This window comes from Coregonus clupeaformis, chromosome 35, assembly GCF_020615455.1.
Source record: "Coregonus clupeaformis isolate EN_2021a chromosome 35, ASM2061545v1, whole genome shotgun sequence".
Lineage (NCBI taxonomy): Eukaryota > Metazoa > Chordata > Actinopteri > Salmoniformes > Salmonidae > Coregonus > Coregonus clupeaformis.
Window position 1 is genome coordinate 2583998 of NC_059226.1, and position 25146 is coordinate 2609143.

Sequence of the window (25146 nt, forward strand, 5' to 3'; positions counted from 1 at the left end):
TGTAACATTACTGTTCAGTTAGAAATCCACTATAGATAATAGGACAGATGTCCTGGCAAACCTTCTGGCAGCAGATCAGATGATAGAGCAGTACTGGCTCCTGATCACAGAGCTCATCTGTCCAAGCTGATCTGAATACAGCCGTAACCAGCCCTGTCCAACACTGTCTGTATCCACCCACAACCACATTGTAAATATAAGTGTATTATGTGGTTAAATTGTGTAATACTTTAACCTCTGGGCCAAAATCTATAATTGTACAAAAACATTTAACCAGATTTGTCGACATTGACAACAAGACCTGGGTTCAAATACTATTTAGGGTATTTCAATTACTAATATATATATATATATATATATATATATATATATATATTGTGATGTCACGAGAGGCTGTGTCCTGGAGGGACGTTACATCCCCCTGAGATGGCTGCAAACCCAGACAGCTATGGCTCCATCTGCTGGTATGGTCGGGAACTCCAACCCTCTATGGCCAATCTTCCCACGCAGCTGAAACCAATCAGGAGCTGATGAGCTGAAGGTTTGTTGAAGGGAAGAGACACGGTCTCCAAGCTGGGCTCTCGGGAGGACAAGGGTGCTGCACGTCCACTTCCAGGAGGAATATAAGGATTTGGAGATACTTACCTTTGGGAAATACTCACCTTTGGATATATGCACCTGTGGAAATACGTGTGGGACATTTGGAAGGACGTTTTGCTGGGTTGGCCACTAGCTGCAACGTGGAATACAGTAGGACTGGGGAAAAGTTCTTTGAGCGAGGGAGAGTTATGATTTTGGATGTGGAAGAGACATCCCTGAACTGTTACCCCTTAAAGAGCCACCAGAGAACAGAATTGTGTTATACTTTCGTTAGTTTCCCAAGACCTTTAATAAAATCCTTGTTTTGGTTGAACCTGGTCTCCTTGCACTACTTGAGCAATCCCGCTGAAAGCTGTGTAGCCTCTCGTGACGTCACAGATGGTGGAGAATACAGGCACGCTCAAGCGTTAATAGTGCATGTCAGAGGAGGATACCGAAGGTTTGATCACCCAGTTTTCCAAGTTGGCCGTAGGCTCCCCGCCGACTGAAATGGAGGACATATTGAAAGCCCTTGTTGCTGGCCAGCAAGCCCAGATGCAAGCAAACGTGGCTCTCTTGGAGGAGCAAAAGAAAGCCAACCTTCTGAAGGCAGAGGAATTGCAGTTGCAGAGACAGAGGGTGGTCCAAAATACCCGCCCAATAAAGGCAAGTGACTTTATATCTAAGATGGGAGCTACCGATGACATTGAGGCATACCTGCATGCATTTGAGGCCACGGCCACTAGGGAAGCCTGGCCCAAGCAACAGTGGGTTGGTCTGTTAGCCCCCCTTTCTAACCGGGAAGCGCTGAATGCTGTCCGGGACCTGGGCCCTGACCAGGTTACTGACTATGATGCCCTGAAGTCTGAGATCCTCAGCAGATATGGACTCACAAAGTTTGGTATGGCCCAGCGCTTTCACAGTTGGACCTTCCAACCAGACCAACCTCCTCGGGCGCAGATGCATGAACTTGTCCGAATCGCAAGGAAATGGCTGGATCCGCAGAGGAATACAGCAGCGGCGGTGGTGGAGGCCGTTGTGGTGGATCGTTACCTACGCGCCCTGCCTTATGAGGCAAAACGGTTCATCAGTCAACAGGCCTTGACCACGGCGGATCTGACCGTGGAAGCTGTGGAAAAGTACCAGGCCACAGCGGAGATGCTGAATGCTTCCCGAAGAGACCCCAGGAGTGCGGCCCCACCACAAATGGGGAAAACCCGTCCAAAGGACCCCAAGGTCTCGAACCCCGCCGCGTCAGGACTTATCCCGGCTCCAGGGGGAGCCAGAAACCAGGCGGGTCCAAGAAGAGTACACCAGGATGGGGAACCTCGACAGTGTTACCGGTGTGGGGAGATGGGACATATCTCCTGGCAGTGTGGGAAACCAGCCGATGAACCTATGCCCACTGCGGAGTCCTCCAGCTCAGCACCCACACACCGTTTTGCCTCGCTCTTGGGAGTCGTAGATGGCGGCCCAGATCGACCCCCCACCTGCCCGGTAACTGTGAATCACCATGATGTGGAGGCCTTACTGGATTCTGGTAGCCGGGCCACCCTGGTGCGTAAGGATTTGGTGGGCCCAACGTGTCTGACCCCGGGGAAAGTCCTCCCAGTTTCCTGTGTCCATGGGGACACCAGAGAATACCCCATTACTGAACTTACAATGACCAGCACACGGGGAACCATACACACGACGGCGGGGGTGGTTGATTCCCTCCCGTCCCTGTCCTAATTGGACGAGACTGCCCAGCCTTTTACCCACTCTGGAGAGAGTCTCAGGAGAGGATAACCCGAGTACCTCGGAAACGGAGAGGCAAGACTCATCCTGGGAAGGCTCCGGTGCAATCCTCCGAGTTACTCACTCCCGCCCGGGCTCTGATAGGGATGGCAGGTGCCCAGACCGACACAGAGACGGAGCTACAGAATCTGGACAAAGAACTGTCTGGTCTGAAGGGGACCGCTGAGAGGTATCGTTTGTTAAAGCAACAGTTAGACATGAAGACAGAAGAGTTAGATATCCTCCAGGTTAAACTCCAACAGAGCTCCTTCCCTAAGCAACAGGAGGAGCTGGAGAGGCTGCGCAGGACCATCGAGGAGTGTGAGGAGACCCTGCGCAGTAGTAAGGAGGTCCAGAAGAAGGCAGAGGAGAAGTACAAGGTGTTGGAGAACAAGATGAAGAATGCGGAGGCAGAGAGAGAGAAGGAACTGAAAGCTGCTCAACAGAAGCTAAACTCTGCTAAAACCAAGGCTGATGCGTTCAGTAAGAAACTCAAGGAGAGACAACAGGAGGCTGAGTCCCTGGTCCTAGAGTTGGAGGAGTTGAAGAGAGAGCCGTCTGGCAAGCACCACGGCAATGCGGACGCCCTCTCCCGGCGTGATGCCTTCTTCGCTGCCTTTACCCCGACGAGGACGTCGGTCCCGAGGGGAGGGGGATGTGTGATGTCACGAGAGGCTGTGTCCTGGAGGGACGTTACATCCCCTGAGATGGCTGCAAACCCAGACAGCTATGGCTCCATCTGCTGGTATGGTCGGGAACTCCAACCCTCTATGGCCAATCTTCCCACGCAGCTGAAACCAATCAGGAGCTGATGAGCTGAAGGTTTGTTGAAGGGAAGAGACACGGTCTCCAAGCTGGGCTCGGGAGGACAAAGGGTGCTGCACGTCCACTTCCAGGAGGAATATAAGGATTTGGAGATACTTACCTTTGGGAAATACTCACCTTTGGATATATGCACCTGTGGAAATACGTGTGGGACATTTGGAAGGACGTTTTGCTGGGTTGGCCACTAGCTGCAACGTGGAATACAGTAGGACTGGGGAAAAGTTCTTTGAGCGAGGGAGAGTTATGATTTTGGATGTGGAAGAGACATCCCTGAACTGTTACCCCTTAAAGAGCCACCAGAGAACAGAATTGTGTTATACTTTCGTTAGTTTCCCAAGACCTTTAATAAAATCCTTGTTTTGGTTGAACCTGGTCTCCTTGCACTACTTGAGCAATCCCGCTGAAAGCTGTGTAGCCTCTCGTGACGTCACAATATATATTTGAAAATACACTTGGAAAGTTGGACATGTGTTTGAAAGTACTCAAATACACAGACACATTTATTTTCAAGTACAAATATTTAAATATTCCATGCATTTGAACCCAAGTCTGTTTGGTCCTAGGGGTTTTTGAAATAATGTATTTGGAAACAAGTATTTGAAAGTAGTTTCAAAGTAGTAGGCTATTTATAGGAAATCATTTAAAAATAGTTTCAAATACTTAAAATAGAAGTCGTTTATTTCGGCCACATTATTTGAAAATACTCAAATACACAGAAAAGAAGTACTGTATATAAATACAAAATCCTTAAATGCGCATATATTTGAACCCAGGTCTGGTGACAACCCATTGAATATTAAACCAGAAGTGGATGTTGGTTGATCTGACTGTGTTTGCCCAGTGGGACTATTCATTAGACGCCATCTTTGTGTCCCCAGCCTGAGGACATAGGACAGTCCCCCGTGGCTCCCACCCCAGACGGAGACAAGGTAGACCTGGAGGCCTTCAGCGAGTTCACCAAGATCATCACCCCCGCCATCACACGCGTCGTCGACTTTGCCAAAAAACTGCCCATGTTCTCAGAGGTGGGTTTAAAGCACTGTGTGTAGTGTGTGCGCCTGTATGTTTGTGTGTGTGTGTAAGTTCCTGTGTGTATCTGTCTCTGTCCTGTGTCCTCATTTGTCCCTGTGAGTCTCTAATAATGCTGCACTCTCTCTCTCTCACACTCACACACACACACACACACACACACAGTACTCAGACTAGGGTACACAGGACTCGCAGATTCACCAGTTATGTAATCTGTAGCTGGACGATCATTACAAATAAACATCAACTCAGTCTCACTGGCCAGCAGAGGAATAATGTAGCTAACTGTTGTGGTGATGGTAGCTGCTAGAATTACTGGATATTTAGTAACATGAACTCTTTCAGTTTGTTCCCAGGCTGTGTGTATAATGTACTTATGCCCTATAGTTGCCTTGTGAGGACTGCTGTGTGTGTGTGTGTGTGTGTGTGTGTGTGTGTGTGTGTGTGTGTGTGTGTGTGTGTGTGTGTGTCATGCCCTTTAGTGCTCTCTACCTCAGACTATAGGTTTCCTCTCAGGCCCCTCACTGCCATGGGACGACCTGATTGTGTTTGTGGTGTACACTAACTGTCTCCCCTCCTCCCTGTCTCCCATCCTCCCTCCTCCCTGTCTCCCCTCCTCCCTCTCTCCCCTCCTCCCTCTCTCCCCTCCTCCCTGTCTCCCCTCCTCCCTCTCTCCCCTCCTCCCTGTCTCCCCTCCTCCCTCTCTCCCCTCCTCCCTCTCTCCCCTCCTCCCTGTCTCCCCTCCTCCCTGTCTCCCCTCCTCCCTCTCTCCCCTCCTCCCTCTCTCCCCTCCTCCCTGTCTCCCTGTCTCCCCTCCTCCCTCTCTCCCCGTCTCCCCTCCTCCCCGTCTCCCCTCCTTCCCGTCTCCCCTCCTCCCTCTCTCCCCGTCTCCCCTCCTCCCCGTCTCCCCTCCTCCCCGTCTCCCTCTCTCCCCTCCTCCCCTCTTCCCCTCCTCCCCTCTTCCCCATCTCCCCTCCTTCCCGTCTCCCCTCCTCCCCGTCTCCCCTCCTTCCCGTCTCCCCTCCTTCCCGTCTCCCCTCCTCCCTGTCTCCCCTCCTCCCTGTCTCCCCTCCTCCCTGTCTCCCCTCCTCCCTCACTCTACCTTTCCCTCTCCTCTCCTCCTTCCAGCTGCCTTGTGAGGACCAGATCATCCTATTGAAAGGCTGCTGTATGGAGATCATGTCGCTGCGCGCCGCCGTGCGCTACGACCCCGAGAGCGAGACGCTTACCCTGAGCGGCGAGATGGCGGTGAAGAGGGAGCAGCTGAAGAATGGCGGGCTGGGCGTGGTGTCGGACGCCATCTTTGATTTGGGCAAGAGCCTGGCGCAGTTTAACCTGGATGACTCGGAGGTGGCCCTGCTGCAGGCCGTGCTTCTCATGAGCTCAGGTGAGGAGCCAGGAGGCTGTGAAAGGTTATAACTCTATGAACCGACATAACAGCTCCATGAACAGACATAACACCTCTATGAACATACATAACAGCTATGAAAAGATATGTGCTTTGAACAGACATAACACCTCTATGAACAAATGTAACTGCTCTATTAACAGACATAACAGTCAATCGATGGAAGGACGTCAGAGGATCATAACCACTTCATGAATAAACATAACCACTTTAAGAACATACATAACCACTTTATGAACAAACAACAGCTGCATGAACACACTGAAGGTCTCCCTATGTTTGTAACATTTTATGAACAAGCTTCAATATCTCTACCATTTCTCTATGATTATTGGTCTCTGAAGGTATGTATTTATGCGTTCCTCTCAGATCGCTCGGGCCTGACGTCGGTAGATAAGATCGAGAAGTGCCAGGAGATGTACCTGCTTGCCTTCGAGCACTACATCAACCACCGCAATCACAACATTCCCCACTTCTGGCCCAAGCTGCTGATGAAGGTGACAGACCTGAGGATGATCGGGGCGTGCCACGCCAGCCGCTTCCTCCACATGAAGGTGGAGTGTCCCAACGAACTCTTCCCTCCACTCTTCCTGGAGGTCTTCGAGGACCAGGAAGTATGAACTGACCCCTGACTTCTGACCTGGAAGAGATAGAAGAGAGAGGGGGGAATTATGAGGGGAAAAGAAAAGGGGTTAAAAATTGGCCTCTTTCTTTGTTTTGTGAAACACAATATCACCACCACCACCAGCAGCAGCAGCATGGATAGTCACCAAGAAAAAAGTTACAGAGAAAAACAAAAAGGCTTTCTTTTGCGTAGCAGTTTTGATGATTCGTTTCTGTCCCCTCCTGGCTGCACTTGGGGCTCTTGTGGCTACTGGGCCCCTCTCTGAGTTGTGGTTCTCTGGCTGCGGGGCCCCCCTCTCTGAGTTGTGGTTCTCTTGCTGCGGGGCTCCTCTCTGAGTTGTGGTTCTCTTGCTGCGGGGCCCCTCTCTGAGTTGATGGTCTATGGCAGCGCTGTGAGTCTCTATCTGACAGAGAAGCTAGCAGCCCTGAGCGGTGTTCTGCTCCTGTGTTGTAATGTACACCTGGTGAACATATATGCAAACCCAAGCCCCCGAGGTCTGCTTGGAGTACCGGTACTGGTGGAGCTCTGTGTTAGTGGAGGGAAATCACTCTGAGAGGCAGATGGTTGACAGACACACACACACACTTACATTCACAGACAATCACACACCTTTACAAAATCAAACCTCACACATACAGCCACTGATGTACATCTACATTCACATAACACACACACACACTACTATAGACAAACATATTCATACATGGACTGACGTAGCTTTTCAGAGCCGCCCATCACTCGAGGAGGGCAGACAGCTGCTGTATTTTGTCCCACAATCGAGCTTCCATCAGGGGCTCCACCCTCCACCTGCTCCCCTCTTCACCGGCCTCCTCACCAGCCTCCACTGGGACAGTTACCAAGTGAACCCCCACACTTCTCTCTTTTGGACTCTTCCCTTCCACCCCTGATGTGCAGCCCAAACTCCTCCTAGCCAAGACGTGTACTCGTGAACCTACCTCCCTATACCTTACATACCTCCCTTACACAGAGTTACACATATACCTCCCTTTAAGACAATGCAAACACACATACCGATTTATGAATACAAACAATATCCAATATGTTGTGCAAAGGTGCAAGTGTACCTACATTTATTTACACAACCCTTTACCGTAATACATACATGTACTGTATACCTATCTTACCGCATGTATACAGTACACCGGTCTACCTGCATGCACATATACCTCTGTACCTGCATATATACCCACTGGTTTACCTCCATATACTTCTCATCATATACATACCTCTCTTATCCCATATGCATGCATATATATATATATATATATATATATATATATATATACATACACACACACATACCTGTCTACCTGAAAACAGCCATACCTCTTTAACCACATATATACAGTAAACATAACCGTCTACCTGTGTATATGTGTACCTCTCCAATACATACCTCTCTCTTTGTGTACACACACAAAACAATAGTTTGCTGTTCTTTTACCTCGTATGACAATTGATCCTCACCTAGGTTGTGTCATTCCACCCATCCCAAACCTCCACTACATCTCCCGTTTGGGCTGCACTGCACTTCCTGGTTGCAGACTGTGCGTGTCTCCTCTATGGTGCCCTGCCCTGCCCATCACACAGGACTCCCGCCCCCTCTAATGTGGGATTGGTTGAGGGACAGGGGGGGTGTCACTAACCTCGCCGTGGGCTACACCACAGGCCCTGCCTCCATACCGACAGATTCTACCTCACCTCTCATGTCAGTGCAGCTGCCCACCTGAGTGCATAACACATACACTTCCACAGTTGCCAATATGGACCTGTTTGGTCCCCTACTCCACCGTTCAGTATGGTTCTATAGCCCCTGAAATGTGAGAGGCCGCAGATCAACGTACATAGTAGTCTTTTTCTTTGACACTTTTCTTTTATCACACAGGACCAAGTCTCATACTGGATTCCCCTATCTATCTTTGTTCAAGACAGGACAAACAACGAATCCACTGGTGGTATAAAGATGCTGTGTCTGATGACAAACGCAAAGGAAACTTTCTTTCAGAGGAAAAGACAGACAGGATACCTTGGAAGCCAACTGAGCTCGATGGAGGGGTGAGGCCAAAGCGTTGTTATTGTAGACGTTGTTGTTGTTGTGGTGGTAAACAAACACGAACAATACTCTAATCTCTATCTCAGTTCAGCAGTATTCACCTGTGGATGGATACCCTGGTTCTCAATGTGGCAGGTCCAGAGACAAGACAAGACTGAGAGGCCTAGCCGATGCAACCTGCCACATAATGTACTTTTTACAGCACCATTCACATTAGCAACCCCCTTTCTCCTAAAGTGTGAAAAATGGTTGCCCCAGAGAGCCATAAAGCCTTTGAGATGACTCTCTAACTGTCCTCCCCGCACATCCAATCCTACACCCAGCCAGCTCTGAGCTTTCTTTACATGTCCCCCTCCCCTCTCCTTCAAAGCCATTGACAGGTTTTTGTTTTGCACTAAAGTGATATCTCCCCCTGTATTTTCCATATATATGCCCTCTGTTGCTATACAAGCCAGATCACCACCTAATACAATACCTCTCCTTTCCTGCAGTCTTACCCTAATGCCGAGCTTCTGCCAGGTGCCTAACATTCTGTCACCACACACACACTCTCAGTATTACCACAAGGGGGTTTAAAGGAACCTAGAAGCTCTTAACTGTATGGAAAATAGGATGTCATTCAAACACATGCGCAGAGATGTGATATGGCTCACTTGAAAAAGAGATGCCGATCTCAATGTGACTGTCCTGCTTAAATAAAGGATACATAAAATATATGCAGCATAATGATAATCAGCTCTTTATCACTGTGAACGAGCCAGGCTTTGACCAGACAGTTGGTTTGGATAAGGTGTAGAATAGGGTTGGCTTTAGCTGTGAACGACATTGAAATGTTCCCCAGAGGGGTCGTGATTTAACAACATGTAGAAGAAGGGAGCTTTTCCACACAGCCAGTGGTCCCTAGACTACTGACAATCTCAGACAGAATCCGACTCACCAGCACAGCAGATAGTTCCTCCGGCTCTAGCTGGCCATCCTCGTGTTAGGACAGTGTGGATACAATCAACCGACAAATGTTAGCTTAGGTATGTCCTTCCACGCTACCCCCAAACCTCCCATTCTCCACACTGTTCCTATTGCACCACCTTAACTAACCACACTACTAAGCCAGGGATATCATCTACATTCTAGAACTCAACACATTTCTTCCCGTACACAAATTCATTTATTTAAATGGAGAATTTTCCATCGAACATGCTTCTTAGTCCAGGACTAGTCTTAATCTGGGTCCAGGAAACTAGCCCCAATGTCCCCCCTCCCCATTATGACAATCTCATGCTTTGCCCTCACTCGCTTTAACCTCCCCATAACTTCTTCCTCCCCACAACATGGCTGTCTCGCTCCCCTCAACATCCAATCGAACCCCAACCAAAAGTAGCACTTAGAGAACTTAGAGAGGAAGGAAATCCCAGGTACATGAATGATACAGTGAGGGAAAAAAGTATTTGATCCCCTGCTGATTTTATAAGTTTGCCCACTGAAAAAGACATGATCATTCTATAATTTTAATGGTAGGTTTATTTGAACAGTGAGAGACAGAATAACAACAAAAAAATCCAGAAAAACCCATGTAAAAAATGTCATAAATTGATTTGCATTTTAATGAGGGAAATAAGTATTTGACCCCTCTGCAAAACATGACTTAGTACTTGGTGGCAAAACCCTTGTTGGCAATCACAGAGGTCAGACGTTTCTTGTAGTTGGACACCAGGTTTGCACACATCTCAGGAAGGATTTTGTCCCACTCCTCTTTGCAGATCTTCTCCAAGTCATTAAGGTTTCGAGGCTGACGTTTGGCAACTCGAACCTTCAGCTCCCTCCACAGATTTTCTATGGGATTAAGGTCTGGAGACTGGCTAGGCCACTCCAGGACCTTAATGTGCTTCTTCTTGAGCCACTCCTTTGTTGCCTTGGCCGTGTGTTTTGGGTCATTGTCATGCTGGAATACCCATTCACGACCAAACACGGCGAGTTGAGTTGATACCAAAGAGCTCCATTTTGGTCTCATCTGACCACAACACTTTCATCCAGTTCTCCTCTGAATCATTCAGATGTTCATTGGCAAACTTCAGACGTGCCTGTATATGTGCTTTCTTGAGCAGGGGGACCTTGCGGGCGCTGCAGGATTTCAGTCCATGGCGTAGTGTGTTACCAATTGTTTTCTTGGTGACTATGGTCCCAGCTGCCTTGAGATCATTGACAAGATCCTCCCGTGTAGTTCTGGGCTTATTCCTCACCATTCTCATGATCATTGCAACTCCACGAGGTGAGATCTTGCATGGAGCCCCAGGCCGAGGGAGATTGACAGTTCTTTTGTGTTTCTTCTATTTGCGAATAATCGCACCAACTGTTGTCACCTTCTCACCAAGCTGCTTGGCGATGGTCTTGTAGCCCATTCCAGCCTTGTGTAGGTCTACAATCTTGTCCCTGACATCCTTGGAGAGCTCTTTGGTCTTGGCCATGGTGGAGAGTTTGGAATCTGATTGATTGATTGCTTCTGTGGACAGGTGTCTTTTATGCAGGTAACAAGCTGAGATTAGGAGCACTCCCTTTAAGAGTGTGCTCCTAATCTCAGCTCGTTACCTATATAAAAGACACCTGGGAGCCAGAAATCTTTCGGATTGAGAGGGGGTCAAATACTTATTTCCCTCATTAAAATGCAAATCAATTTATAACATTTTTGACATGCGTTTTTCTGGATTTTTTGTTGTTGTTATTCTGTCTCTCACTGTTCAAATAAACCTACCATTAAAATTATAGACTGATCATTTCTTTGTCAGTGGGCAAACGTACAAAATCAGCAGGGGATCAAATTTTTCCTTCACTGTATGTCTTCATGAGGAATGTAAAAAAAGACAATGAACTGGAGATATTGAGAAGTCTCAGACTGAAAATGTTGTGCACTAATAAGTGTTGTTCTGCATATTTGTGAACTGGATGGATGGATGTTGGATAATGTCACACTTTCGGGTTGAAATGCTGTTTGTCTGACAGATTGGTTTGAATAAAGTTTTTTTTTTTTTTTTTTTTTTTTTTAGAGACTCCGTTAGGACTGAAAGCCCATTATCGGAGGGAAAGAAAATACGATTTGGAACTTAATTCACGACTTGGATAACTATGTTGAGGTTTTTTGTTGTTGTTATGATTATTGTTGTTCATTTGTTGTTTAGCATTTGATTTAATTGCTAAGTTAATATCTGTGTTGTCGGAGCTTGACTGATATGATATGATGCTTTACTGTGTAGAACAAACAGCGGTAGACACTTTCTGAACATCTGTGCAGTGTAGGGCTGCGTCCCAAACTGCCCCCTATTTCTGACGCCCCAAACTGCCCCTTATTTCTGACGCAGACCAGGTCTTCATGAAACTTCACTTTGATCTCAGCTGGTTTGTATTGTTCGCTCCAGGTGGAAGACGCCCCTAACTCACTGATCTGGGTTCTGTTTATACTCTGCCCAATCTTAACCTTGATCTATAAATTGGTTAAAGTAAAACTGACCAGATGAGAGCTTGGTGGAAACGTCACCCAATGAATTTGCCGTCTGTCTGTCTTAATGTAAACAGGAATATTATATACGTTTTTTAAGAAAAAGTGTCACTGTAAAAATAGAAACAAACTAGAAAAATGACAAAACAGAAACCAAAAAAATAGATTTAAACAACTGTTCATACCTCAGACACTGAAGTTGAAACAGAATGAAAAGGAGCTGTGGGCCTCCCGAGTGACGCAGTGGTTTAAGGCACTAGCTGTGCCACTAGAGATCCTGGTTCGAGTCCAGGCTCTGTTGCAGCCGGCGCACAATTGGCCCAGGTTAGGGGAGGGTTTGGCCGGCTCCTGTGTTGGGCCGGGCGCAATGCATGCGCCAGGTGTACGGTGTTTCGTCCGACACATTGGTGTGGCTGGCTTCCGGGTTAAGCGGGGATTGTGTCAAGAAGCAGTGCTGCTCGATTGGGTTGTGTTTCGGAGGAAACACGGCTCTCGACCTTCACCTCTCCCGAGTCCGTACGGGAGTTGAAGCGATGGGACACTACTGTAACTACCAATTGGATACCACGAAATTGGGGAGAACATTTTTTTGGGGGGGTAATTTTTTTTGGGTTTAAATAAAAATAAGGAGCTGTGGTTCGCATGCATGGATAGCCAGCCTCCGTATCGTGCACTAACATTGTTTGTGTGACAGCAATTGTATATAAAACGACACCATCTTCAATTCAAGCACGATATTTGAATCTTTTCACATTCACTCTGACATCATGCAGTTTCTCACAATCACTTCCTCCGATAGGCTCAGATAGACTCACAGGATCAGGAGATGTTTAGGTGAGGTTCCCTCCCTATAGTATGTATTGGCAAATCATACAGACATTGCTGCTCTGCAAAATGCGATTGTGGTTTTTGTGCTCAGTCACTCACCAATCGATTATTTTTGTTAGATGTTTCATAGGTTATGACAAAAAAACATACATGAGAGATGGTGCCATCCCAGAGCTCTATGTATTTGTATTGTTAAAAAGTTAAACTTACAAATATTGTTAATGTCCAGTTTCTTACTTGGTGACGTTTCCTTTCTCAAGCTGCTCTTGAGCCAATAATGTTTATGAAATTAGCCATTGAACTATGTCCAAACAATCTTAAACGGTGTGCTTTCCCTTCTTCCAGCTTACCTTCATGAACACTGATCTGAAAGGACCAGAAAGCAGTATGGTGGAAACTCGTCAATTTCCAGTGGTGATCATTAGTCAAGTACAATATATAGAATGGGAGATTGTGGGTTAGCTGGGAGCGAACACAGTATATGCAGAGGGAAAAGTCCATTAACTACTCCTGTGTTTCTCAATCCTGGTCTTTGACTTGACAAGCCAAGGGTATTGCCCCAATGTTGCTCACAAGCAAATAACCCTCCTATTGAGGTTTCAGTTTAACAGTTATCTGTACTTCCCACCAGTTGAATGGTGTAGAGCATGTCTGATTGGAGATGGATGGTAAAGTTTCTATACTCAACTCAAGGACCGTGATTGGGGAAACACTTCTATGCACCATATTGGTTCTGGTAAAAAATAAAAACGTCTGAAATTGTTAACGTTCGCTCAGGTCTAACTCAATGTTACATAGAGTGGTGAACGGAGGCTACAGAATGTTGTGTTTGTGGGAGGTGGTTGTGACCACTTGTGACATGACATAAATGTGATTTCATTGGCTTTTGATCCCCCCCCCCCCCCCCACCCCCAGCACATTGTATTCAAACATGTCATATTTCGCACCAAAAGGTGAAAAATAGTCTAAATATTAGCGATGATGCAATAATGATTTAAATTCCCCAGCTAGAGCCAAAATGGCGCATTTGAAGTCCATTCTGAATGTCACGTTGGAAACCGTAGAAGGCATGACTGAAATATGGTGACACAGGCATTTGGAAGGCCCCATCAGCAATGTTATCATGAATAGACACACCAGCTATCTAAAGTATAGGCAAATCTCTTTTCAGAGAAGTTATCCTAAAAAGAGCCAAGAAAAATAAGACAATTGGAGCCTGCACACAGACACATGCACAGGTGCATACTTTCACATGGAATCATTGCGTAGTGGAAAGCAGGATGAGGAGGTGGTTGAACTCAGGTATAGAAGAAAACAATGACCTTTTTACTTTAATAAATGATTATTGTTTAGACTTAAACCATTGTTCATTTCATGTTTCTTTGACTCTGGGTTTGTGCCTTGTCTTGGGCATCTAGATGTGAGAAGTGGGAGTGGCTGTGACCGTGTTGCATGCGGATCAATCTAGTGTTGTGATTGGCTCAAGCTGGGGTAAACAAAACATTTTATACTATTTTGTCATATTGATGCAATAAGCTCTGTCTCACTGCAGTATAAGACATCAAAACCCTTGTCCATAAATGTCAATTTATTATGGTTAAATAGGCATTAATTCTGAATTTTTAAGTTAAGGTTTTTATTTTTAGTTATTTAACCTTTATTTAGCTAGGCAAGTCAGTTGAGAACAAATTCTTATTTACAATGACGGCCTACCAAAAGGCAAAAGGCCTCCTGCGGGGGACGGGGGCTGGGATAAAAAATAAAAAATATAGGACAAAACACACATCATGACAAGAGAGACCTAAGAAAACAACATAGCATGGCAGCAACACATGTCAACACAGCATGGTAGCAACACCACATGACAACAACATGGTAGCAACACAACATGGCAGCAGCACAACATGGTAGCAGCACAAAACATGGTACAAACATTATTGGGCACAGACAACAGCACAAAGGCAAGAAGGTAGAGACAACAATCCATCACGCGAAGCACCCACAACTGAATGTTGACAATGGCGCTTGAGGGGATGGCTGCCGTTTTATGGGCTCTTAACCAACCGTGGTATTTTGTTAGTTTTTTCGCATTGTTTATAACTTATTTTGTACATAATGTTGCTGCTACCGTCTCTTATGACCGAAAAGAGCTTCTTGACATCAGAACATAAGGAAAGTATTGGAAACAATAGAACACTATGAGAAATCTGGGAAACCAGGCCTGCTATTCATAGCTGACTTTGAAAAGGCATTTGATAAAGTACGACTGGAGTTTATATATAAATGCCTGGAGCATTTCAATTTTGGAGAATCTCTTTTAAAATGGGTTAAAATCATGTATAGTAAACTGTCAAGAGGAGTGACACAAGGTTGTCCACTATCAGCATATCTACTTATTATGGCCATCGAAATGTTAGCTATTAAAATCAGATCCAACAATAATATCAAGGGATTAGAAATCCAGGGCTTATAAACAAAGGTGTCATTGTACGCTGATGATTCATGTTTTCTTTTAAATCCACAACTTCAATCATTAGATCATTTGTTTAGGTACTGTCCATTTGTAGCTTGTTTTTGGTCACAGGAATGGCTGAAGGATTGCAATATTTACCTGGAGCTAACCCTGCAGATAGCACTACTGGGTGATCTGAAAATTCATAATCGATCAATAATATAATACTTTAAGCAAAAATCTTTATTTTAAATGTACAATCTGTAGAAACAATGAGAATTGAAAGGTTCAGAACATCACAGTACAGTTGAAACATATATGGCAAATAGAAATCCAATATGGATGGTGTTAAGAGATAGATGGGAGGTGTTGAATGGAGCTGAAGGGTGGGACTAATAACAACTAACATCAACTAATAACAACAAGATAACTAATGTAAAGCATACTGTGTCCATAATAAGTATATAGGTTATAGGTTGAGAGCTTTTGTGAAAGAGCACAGTTAGAAAGACATGGCATATAGAAGCAAATCGGATGGACATCATGAAAATGATCGGAGAGGTTGAGGGTAGAGGAAGTTCAGGAATAAAAACAAACAAAATATAATTATTGTAAAATTGACTGTGTCCATAAAATACTTTAAACTCTCCGTGTGTGTGTGTGTGTGTTAGAAACCTCATCTTCATTCACATTACTGTGCTATTCACAACTGTGGAACCAAAACCATATACTGTCCTATGTATCATACAGCACATTATTGTACAGACACAACCTATATATACATGTATATATATATATATGGCGCTTTCTTTTGACATATTAAAAGTCCTCGTCTTTTCTTTTAGGCAGATGTTTTCTGAGCAGTATGAAAGCCAACTCAAAGTTATACAACTGATGGACCTAACAGTTAAATCAACAAGTGGCAAAGGAATGTTAACAGAATGATGACAAGTAGCTATCACTCCACTACTGCAAAATAAATGACCACCACATCTAAAAGTTCGGTTCAGGTATTCAGGGGCACTCAATACTACGTCTGTAGAAGTCACTCTTTGCTTCACTGGCTGCATTTATTAGCAGCACAATTCTAATTATTTGGTCTTTTGACCAATCAGATCAGACCTTTTGCCACTAATTGCGCAAAAGATCAAAATTGGTCTGACTGTTAATTGAAAAGCCTGCATTCATAGTCTTAGATTTCAGTCTACTGACAGGGAACAACAGATTTGTTTTCACATAAGTGATCATGAGAGGGGGCAGGGACTCTGCATCATGGGACATGCTATTAGTGTAATTTATTTAACGTTTATTTAGGCAGTGTGGAGTCCCATTGAGACCAAGGTGTATTTAACAAGGGAGCCCTGCATTACAAGCAATTACACAATCAAGGCAGCATAGGAAATACACAAAGAAAATACAAAAAAACAATTATAAAAACAACCACATTCCTCAGTGAAGAGGTCCTCAACCCCCCAAAATCTCCTTTATAATAAAGCATTGCATGCATCTATCATCGCATATACACAGTAAGATACAATTCCTAATGTGATGAGTAGACCTAGAGTCAGTAACAGTAGTCACTACAGTGCCAAATAAATGAATTAAATTCACAACAGTTTGGGCCTACGACAAGAGGGGAGATGCAGATTGTACAACATGACGTCTATCTAGCCTGGTGGAGGAAATTATAGTATAAAAAATATAGATATATTGCAGAGGCACAGACTCACCCAATGATAAAGTAAATGAAGGTTGGGCTGGGATTCTAGGAATATGTTCTCTCGCAATGGATGGCAGATGCGCTCCGCTGGTCGCTCAATATTCAGAGATTTGATAGCCCAACTACAGACAGATTAGAGTCTTCTCGTTTCAGCCGTAGCCATTTGATTTCCAAACGGTGTTTTTCCAGCAATTGTATTTTGAAATATAAGGCCAATTTTAGCTGCTGTTCACTGACAGCCACAACTCCACAATCAGCGGATTGATTTTAAGCGCTGGGTAGGCCTATGCTCTGCCCTTGTGATTAAAACAATTCACAGCAATTTTTTTAAAAGAAGCTATTGATCCTCTGTGGCTACATTATCCTCTTTAGTGTAGTATTTTGAATTATTTGATTTAGGCCTATGTACAAACAGGACTCATTATTTAATTTTGGCAATTTACCTGCTGCAGCACCTTCTGCACCCGCACTTCCTGGTCATGTTCCTAACGAAGGCACAAAATGGGAGAAACTATTTCAAAATCGAGGTAGCCTGCTAGAATGACTTTTCGAATAAGAGTTCTAATTTTGGTTTTCCCTTAGAAAAAAATGTTGATAGTGAATGCAACCATAGGGTGTACATTCAGTACCCCTCAGTTAACAGGCTTTTTAATGTATCTTATTTTCAAGCTTTATTTCAAGCATTTAGAAATGACAAGGGTATACCGAGGTGGAGAAGGGAGGAAGTTGGAAGGGACAACTCGGAGGTTGAACCCCGGTCTCCGGCGGGGATTAGCATGTGTGGGGAGTGTTACCACTACACCATATATCTGCCACTTAACTGGGCTTTTGATACGTGCAAGATGGCTGATAAATCATCAAGTTTGGACAGATAATCTCTTCATATGGTATTATTGCTTGAGAAAAGCATCTATTATAACTATGGAAGTTGAAGCACAGTAGTGGTAGTTCTCGTCTTGTTTTTTCCTCAATTTTGATGGCTGCTCGTTGACACTTTTTCTCTTTAAAAAACGCAATTTGTAGCTCAAGTGAAATCACCGGATGTTAGCCTCAATGTGTCTCGCTCCCCCAGAAACACAACCTCATGCAGTCATCATCAGGGTTTCTCAGCCTTGGTCCTACGACTATTGTCCCATAAGTGTTAAAGTTATATAAACGTTACTGATGTTAAACCATGTGGCTATGTTGTGCCACAGTTCTTAGTCAAATAATAACTTTCAGGGGTTTTGTCAGATAGAATAAAATGTAAAATTGTACAGTACCAGTCAAAAGTTTGGACATACCTACTCATTCCAGGGTTTGTCTTTATTTTTACTATTTTCTACATTGTAGAATAATAGTGAAGACATCAAAACTATGAAATAACACATATGGAATCATGTTTTAACCAAAGAAGTGTTAAACAAATCAAAATATATTTTATATTTGAGATTCTTCAAAGGAGCCACCCTTTGCCTTGATGACAGCTTTGCACACTCTTGGCATTCTCTCAACCAGCTTCATGAGGTAGTCAACCAGCTTCATGAGGTAATGCATTTCAATTAACAGGTGTGCCTTGTTAAAAGTTAATTTGTCGAATTGATTTCCTTCTTAATGCGTTTGAGCCAATCAGTTGAGTTGTGACAAGGTGGGGGTATACAGAAGGTGGTCCTCTGTAGCTCAGCTGGTAGAGCACGGCGCTTGTAACGCCAGGGTAGTGGGTTCGAACCCCGGGACCACCCATACACAAAAATGTATGCACGCATGACTGTAAGTCGCTTTGGATAAAAGCGTCTGCTAAATGGCATATTATTATTATTATAGCCCTATTTGGTAAAAACCAAGTCCATATTATGTCAAGAACAGCTCAAATAAGCAAAGAGAAACGACAGTCCATCATTACTTTAAGACATGAAGGTCAGTCAATCCTGAAAATTTCAAGAACTTTGAAAGTTTCTTCAAGTGCAGTCGCAAAAACCATCAAGCGCTATGATGAAACTGGCTCTCATGAGGACCGCCACAGGAAAGGAAGACCCAGAGTTACCTCTGCTGCAGAGGATAACTTCATTCGAGTTACCAGCCTCAGAAATTGCAGCCCACATAAATGCTTCACAGAGTTCAAGTAACAGACACATCTCAACATCAACTGTTCAGAGGAGACTGTGAAGCAGGCCTTCATGGTCGAATTGCTGCAAAGAAACCCCTACTAAAGGACACCAATAAAAAGAAAATACTTGCTTGGGCCAAGAAACACGAGCAATGGACATTAGACCAGTGGAAATGTGAGATTTTTGGTTCCAACCGCCGTGTCTTTATGAGACGCAGAGTAGGTGAACGGATTATCTCTGCATGTGTTTCCCACTGTGAAGCATGGAGGAGGCAGTGTGATGGTGTGGGGATGCTTTGCTGGTGACACTGTCAGTGATTTATTTAGAATTCAAGGCACACTTAACCAGCATGGCTACCACAGCATTCTGCAGCAATACGCCATCCCATCTGGTTTGGGCTTAGTGGGACTATCATTTGTTTATCAACAGGACAATGACCCAACACACCTCAAGGCTGTGTAAGGGCTATTTGAACAAGAAGGAGAGTGATGGAGTGCTGCATCAGATGACCTGGTCTCCACAGTCACTCGACCTCAACCCAATTGAGATGATTTGGGATGAGTTGGACTGCAGAGTGAAGGAACATTAGCCAACAAGTGCTCAGCATATGTCGGAACTCCTTCAAGACTGTTGGAAAAGCATTCCAGGTGAAGTTGGTTGAGAGAATGCCAAGAGTGTGCAAAGCTGTCATCAAGGCAAAGGGTGGCTACTTTGAAGAATCTAAAATCTAAAATATATTTCAATTTGTTTAACACTTCTTTGGTTACTACATGATTCCATGTGTTATTTCATAGTTTTGATGTCTTCATTATTATTCTACAATGTAGAAAATAGTACAAATAAAGAAAAACCCTTGAATGTGTCCAAACCTTTGACTGGTACTGTATATATAATTGAATTGTACAAACATTGTACTACTATGACACAAACACACACAAGACAATTCCGGAAATGCACTGTGATTCCTGTCACCAGCTGCTCAAGCCAGTGTTCTGTTCACGTAGCATATGTTATAATGATGGATGGTGTTATGTTATGTCCGATATGTGTTGGGCTGACTGGTCCAAGCAATCAACCAGCGCAGTTGTAAAAAATGTGGTTTTGAGATTGTGTTCATTGTTTTAAAAGAATATATTTTTATGGTAGTTGTTGCTAGTCTATTCGCAATATTTTTATCTAATAAATACATATTCTCTCTTTCTCTGTCTTTATCTGTCTTGTTACAGGGTCTGTTTTGAACTTGAACCTGAATAAGTACAGTACCGTGAACTCAGCGTGAGTTTGCTTTAGATTGTTGTGGAGGAGATGACGTCATAAAGGCAGTCTTCCTCTCCACCAATCCCAGCCTGTCTTTCCCACCTCGCTCCCTGCCCTCGTTCACTGTGCAACAGATAGACAGTCAGAGCTTCAAAACAGAGCTGCTCTCTCGGCTCCCTCCACGTCAGACAGATTGCAAACATCTCTGAGTTCACAGAGTAACACACACACACACACACACACACACACACAGGCTGACAGACTCACTCAGACATCCATTACAGATTTTTCTGCTCAGGAGAGGAGAGTGCTTCAGCACAACAGAAAGGCACAAAAATAGCACACACACACACACTTTCACTCTCACATACACACACATCAAATTGCATTACATTAAAGAAGGACACTATTTAGTGCTCAAACCCACATTTAGAAACCTTGCAGATACTGATATATATATATATATATATATATATATATATATATATACTGGTATATATATACTGGTATATGAGACTGTAGTTAAAATGAAACCAGTGCTTGTGAGTAATGTGAAGTGTGCCTGGGCATAGGTTAATCCAAGCACGAGTTCCTTCACTCTGTGAATCTAAATAGTCTGCCGTCCACGCGTCATACAGTACATACAACAATACCGCCCCAACCCCCTCTACACACACATTCATGCAAAGCAGTGTTACATAACCAGTAGCGGTTCGTGGGTACAATCACTGGGGAAGCCGAGCCATATTACAACCTATGTGTTGTGATAATTGCGTTGTTTGCTGTATAGCCTGTTAATTCATATGCCTTGCGACCGTGATATATAGGCCTAAAGGCCGAGACAATAAGAAGACACAGTGGCAGAATAAATTCAACCACACCTTTTTTTAAATCACAAAACTGGAGAGCAACCTCTGTCCAGTGAAGTCCATAAAGCAAATTGCATGTAACAAACAGTTACATGACCTACAGCATGGTAAAGCAAGTTAATGTTTCCGACATTTTCGGACCACTAAACAAATAGATTTAGAACCACAGAGAGTTACTGCAAGTCACAAAGAAAGCAGGAGCTGCCTCTTCCTCTGCCTATTCCAGCACCATTTCAACTTGAACATACAGTGACAACTAAAAGATATCAAAAACAATTTAGTCCAATCAAGGTAAGCTGAATATGATGTGGCTGTCCATGGTTCTGATTTCTGTGTGTGTATGTGTGTGTGTGTGTGTGTGTGTGTGTGTGGACATGTTTAACTATTCTTGTGGGGACCAGAAGTCCCCACAAGAATAGTAAACAAACAAAAATGTGACCAACTGGGGACATTTTGTTAGTCCCCACAAGGTCAAATGCTATTTCTAGGGGGTTGAGGTTAGAATTAGTGTTAGGGTTAGGGTTCGGAGCTAGGTTTAGGGTTAAGGTTAGGTTTTTGGGTTAGGGTAAGAGTATGGGTAAGGTTTAGGGGTTAGGTAAAATTGTGTGTCCCCACAAGGTTAGCTGTACTAGATTGTGTGTGTGTGTGTGTGTGTGTGTGTGTGTGTGTGTGTACGCGTTCGTGCAAGTAGAAAAACATGTTGACTCACCCTACTTGTAGAGAAACGCCAATGCCATCCTCTACTCTTTCATGTTGACGAAACGGTCTATCACTCTGTCTGGCATACAGTACACACTTAAATTTTTTGTTGTCCAAGTCTACCTGGCTAAAATGCTTGCTCGCTAGCCTAACTTCCATTCATTTGCAACATTAACTAGTTAACATTAGCCTTCTACAACTAGCTACATATTGAACTTTCATCCTCTAAGGCCAGGGGCACAATAATGTATGAATTAATGGTTGGATCAGAATCGCCGTTATAATCATTGGCCAGGACGGAGAATTAAGTAAAACCATAAGTACAAATCCCTATCTCCATCCATGGCTAATTTAGGAAAGGGACAATTTTAGCTAGCTAGCTAGCTAGCCACCAGAGGACAACAACACAACGAGATGCAACAATTCAAGTTGTTCTGTCAATTATATATGCTCTCAATGGGATTTGATAGGAGTGATGCAAAAATCCAAGCTGGCTTCCCCTGACACTTTCTTTTGGTGCGCCAGGACCATTCACAGTTGAGCTCGCTCAGTTTAGCTCACCGCTGATTGGCTAGTTTTTTATATTTTTTTGTCAAGGGAGGCCAGATGCTTGCTGGCTTCACTTGCCTTCAATGCTACGGGCGGCAACAATGCCATACTTGTTTTGGACCAGACAGCATCAGATAGATGGCCTACACGTAGAGAGACAGAGGGGCGCTGTTTCACTCGCTCGGATGATTTCTCCTGTGAGATAGATTCAGCCTCTTGCGAATTGAAGGAAAATTGTGAAACACCGAGAGACGAACGATAAAACATTTTCTTTTTTTTCTTCTTCCCCTTGACATCCATGAATACACGCCACTGTACATAAGCATGTTAACCTCTCGTTCACTAGCCTAGATGTGTCCTCAGCTCAACTGAGGGTCAGACGAGGACAGGGGGAGGGAGAAGGGGGATCTCTGGGAGCACGCACACATTCACCCTGCCTGTCAGAAACACACACACACAAATAGAGCTTTCCCCAGGTTTAATAAGAGACTTGCTAAAGACTTTGGCGGGAAGAAGTTGGGGATTTGATGGAAAGAGGAGGGGGGAGGATCGAGGGAGTGGGGGAAAGTAGAAAGGCATTAGTGTATTTTAAGTCAGGAGGGAAAGCAAACTGAATGGAGAGACCGTGAGAAAGTGAGACCATCGAACATGAATCTATACATATGAAAACGGATTAATCAAATGAGCAATAAACAATAATACTAGCACTGAGTGACATAGTTAAAAAGAGGATCTATCTATGGAAGGTCATTAGGAATTTCAGTTTTCAGCAGTGGTCTGATGCTAGTTGGGGAATGAAACTTTGTGGTGTAGGGAGCAGTAGAGAATGTAGGGAATTTTACGGGTGAGAACAACATTGTGGTTTCAGTTGGTCTTGTATGTGATAGGGATAAGGGGTTGTAAAGTCAACCCCAGACAGAATAAGAGAGCTGATCAGGATCATTTGTATTATTATTATTATCTAAAAGGCTATACTGATCCTAGATCAGCACTCCTCCTCTGAGACGCTTTGTGAATAAAGGTCCAGTTTTACCCTATTCCCAACAGTATGCAGGCATTACAGGATTATCAGCAGAGCCAGCCCCAGACCAGTTGATAGACAGAGAACACCAAATGTTGTCCGGCCTGATATACTGCTGCTCACATAAAGGTTATAGTGAACTCAATCCCCCTGCTGGTCAATAGCAGAACCTCTACACAACGGTTTCAGTATTGTCAGTATACCTGGTATTTACTGAAAAAATACAATTTGAAAAAATAACGACAAAACTAAATAAGAAATTGGTCACAAATAAGAAATACTATTTGTACTTTCTGGTTACTTCTAACAAACAATTCTATCAAAACTGTTTATTACTTTTAAAAAAACATCTAAATAACAGTTTGACTATGTTCAGTTCGCGCGAACTATTCAATCTGAGATACAGTTGAAGTCGGAAGTTTACATACACCTTAGCCAAATACATTTAAACTCGGTTTTTCACAATTCCTGACATTTAATCCTAGTAAAAATTCCCTGTTTTAGGTCAGTTAGGATTACCACTTTATTTTAAGAATGTGAAATGTCAGAATAATAGTAGAGAGAATGATTGATTTATTTCAGCTTTTATTTCTTTCATCACATTCCCAGTGGGTCAGAAGTTTACATACACTCAATTAGTGTTTGGTAGCATTGCCTTTAAATTGTTTAACTTGGGTCAAACGTTTCGGGTAGCCTTCCACAAACTTCCCACAATAAGTTGGGTGAATTTTGGCCCATTCCTCCTGACAGAGCTGGTGTAACTGAGTCAGGTTTGTAGGCCTCCTTGCTCTGCCCACAAATTTTCTATAGGATTGAGGTCAGGGCTTTGTGATGGCCACTTCAATACCTTGACTTTGTTGTCCTTAAGCCATTTTGCCACAACTTTGGAAGTATGCTTGGGGTCATTGTCCATTTGGAAGACCCATTTGCGACCAAGCTTTAACTTCCTGACTGATGTCTTGAGATGTTGCTTCAATATATCCACATAATTTTCCTTCCTCATGATGCCATCTATTTTGTGAAGTGCACCAGTCCCTCCTGCAGCAAGCACCCCCACAGCATGATGCTGCCACCCCCGTGCTTCACGGTTGGGATGGTGTTCTTCGGCTTGCAAGCACCCCCTTTTTTCCCTTCGGCTTGCAAGCTACCCCCTTTTTCCTCCAAACATAACGATGGTCATTATGGCCAAACAGTTCTATTTTTGTTTCATCAGACCAGAGGACATTTCTCCAAAAAGTAAGATCTTTGTCCCCATGTGCAGTTGCAAACCGTAGTCTGGCTTTTCTATGGCGGTTTTGGAGCAGTGGCTTCTTCCTTGCTGAGCGGCCTTTCAGGTTATGTCGATATAGGACTCATTTTACTGTGGATATAGATACTTTTGTACCTGTTTCCCCCAGCATCTTCACAAGGTCCTTTGCTGTTGTTCTGGGATTGATTTGCACTTTTCGCACCAAACTACGTTCATCTCTAGGAGACCGAACACGTCTCCTTCCTGAGCGGTATGACGGCTGCGTGGTCCCATGCGTACTATTGTTTGTACAGATGAATGTGGTACCTTCAGGCATTTGGAAATTGCTCCCAAGGATGAACCAGACTTGTGGAGGTCTACCATTTTTTTTCTGAGGTCTTGGCTGATTTATTTTGATTTTCCCATGATGTCAAGCAAAGAGGCACTGAGTTTGAAGGTCGGCCTTGAAATACATCCACAGGTACACCTCCAATTGACTCAAATTATGTCAATTAGCCTATCAGAAGCTTCTAAAGGCATGACATCATTTTCTGGAATTTTCCAAGCTGTTTAAAGGCACAGTCAACTTAGTGTATGTAAACGTCTGATGCATTGGAATTGTGATACAGTGAA

The 25146-nt window shown here is 44.0% G+C and overlaps 1 protein-coding gene across 2 annotated transcripts in view; it reads left to right on the plus strand.

Annotated features, from left to right (window-relative positions):
* Positions 1-9808, plus strand: part of LOC121550383 (thyroid hormone receptor alpha-like) — a 92183-nt gene extending 82375 nt beyond the window's left edge. Inside the window, exons 8-11 of one of the 2 annotated variants that reach the window (XM_041862610.2) lie at positions 4059-4205; positions 5338-5596; positions 8192-8318; positions 8403-9808. In XM_041862610.2, coding sequence (XP_041718544.1) covers positions 4059-4205; positions 5338-5596; positions 8192-8318; positions 8403-8598 — 729 coding nt within the window. In that variant the 3' untranslated portion in view covers positions 8599-9808. Of the gene's footprint in view, positions 1-4058; positions 4206-5337; positions 5597-5986; positions 6232-8191; positions 8319-8402 lie in introns of those variants that run through there. The other variant, XM_041862611.2, reaches the window with a different exon arrangement.
* Positions 9809-25146: the final 15338 nt, after the last annotated feature.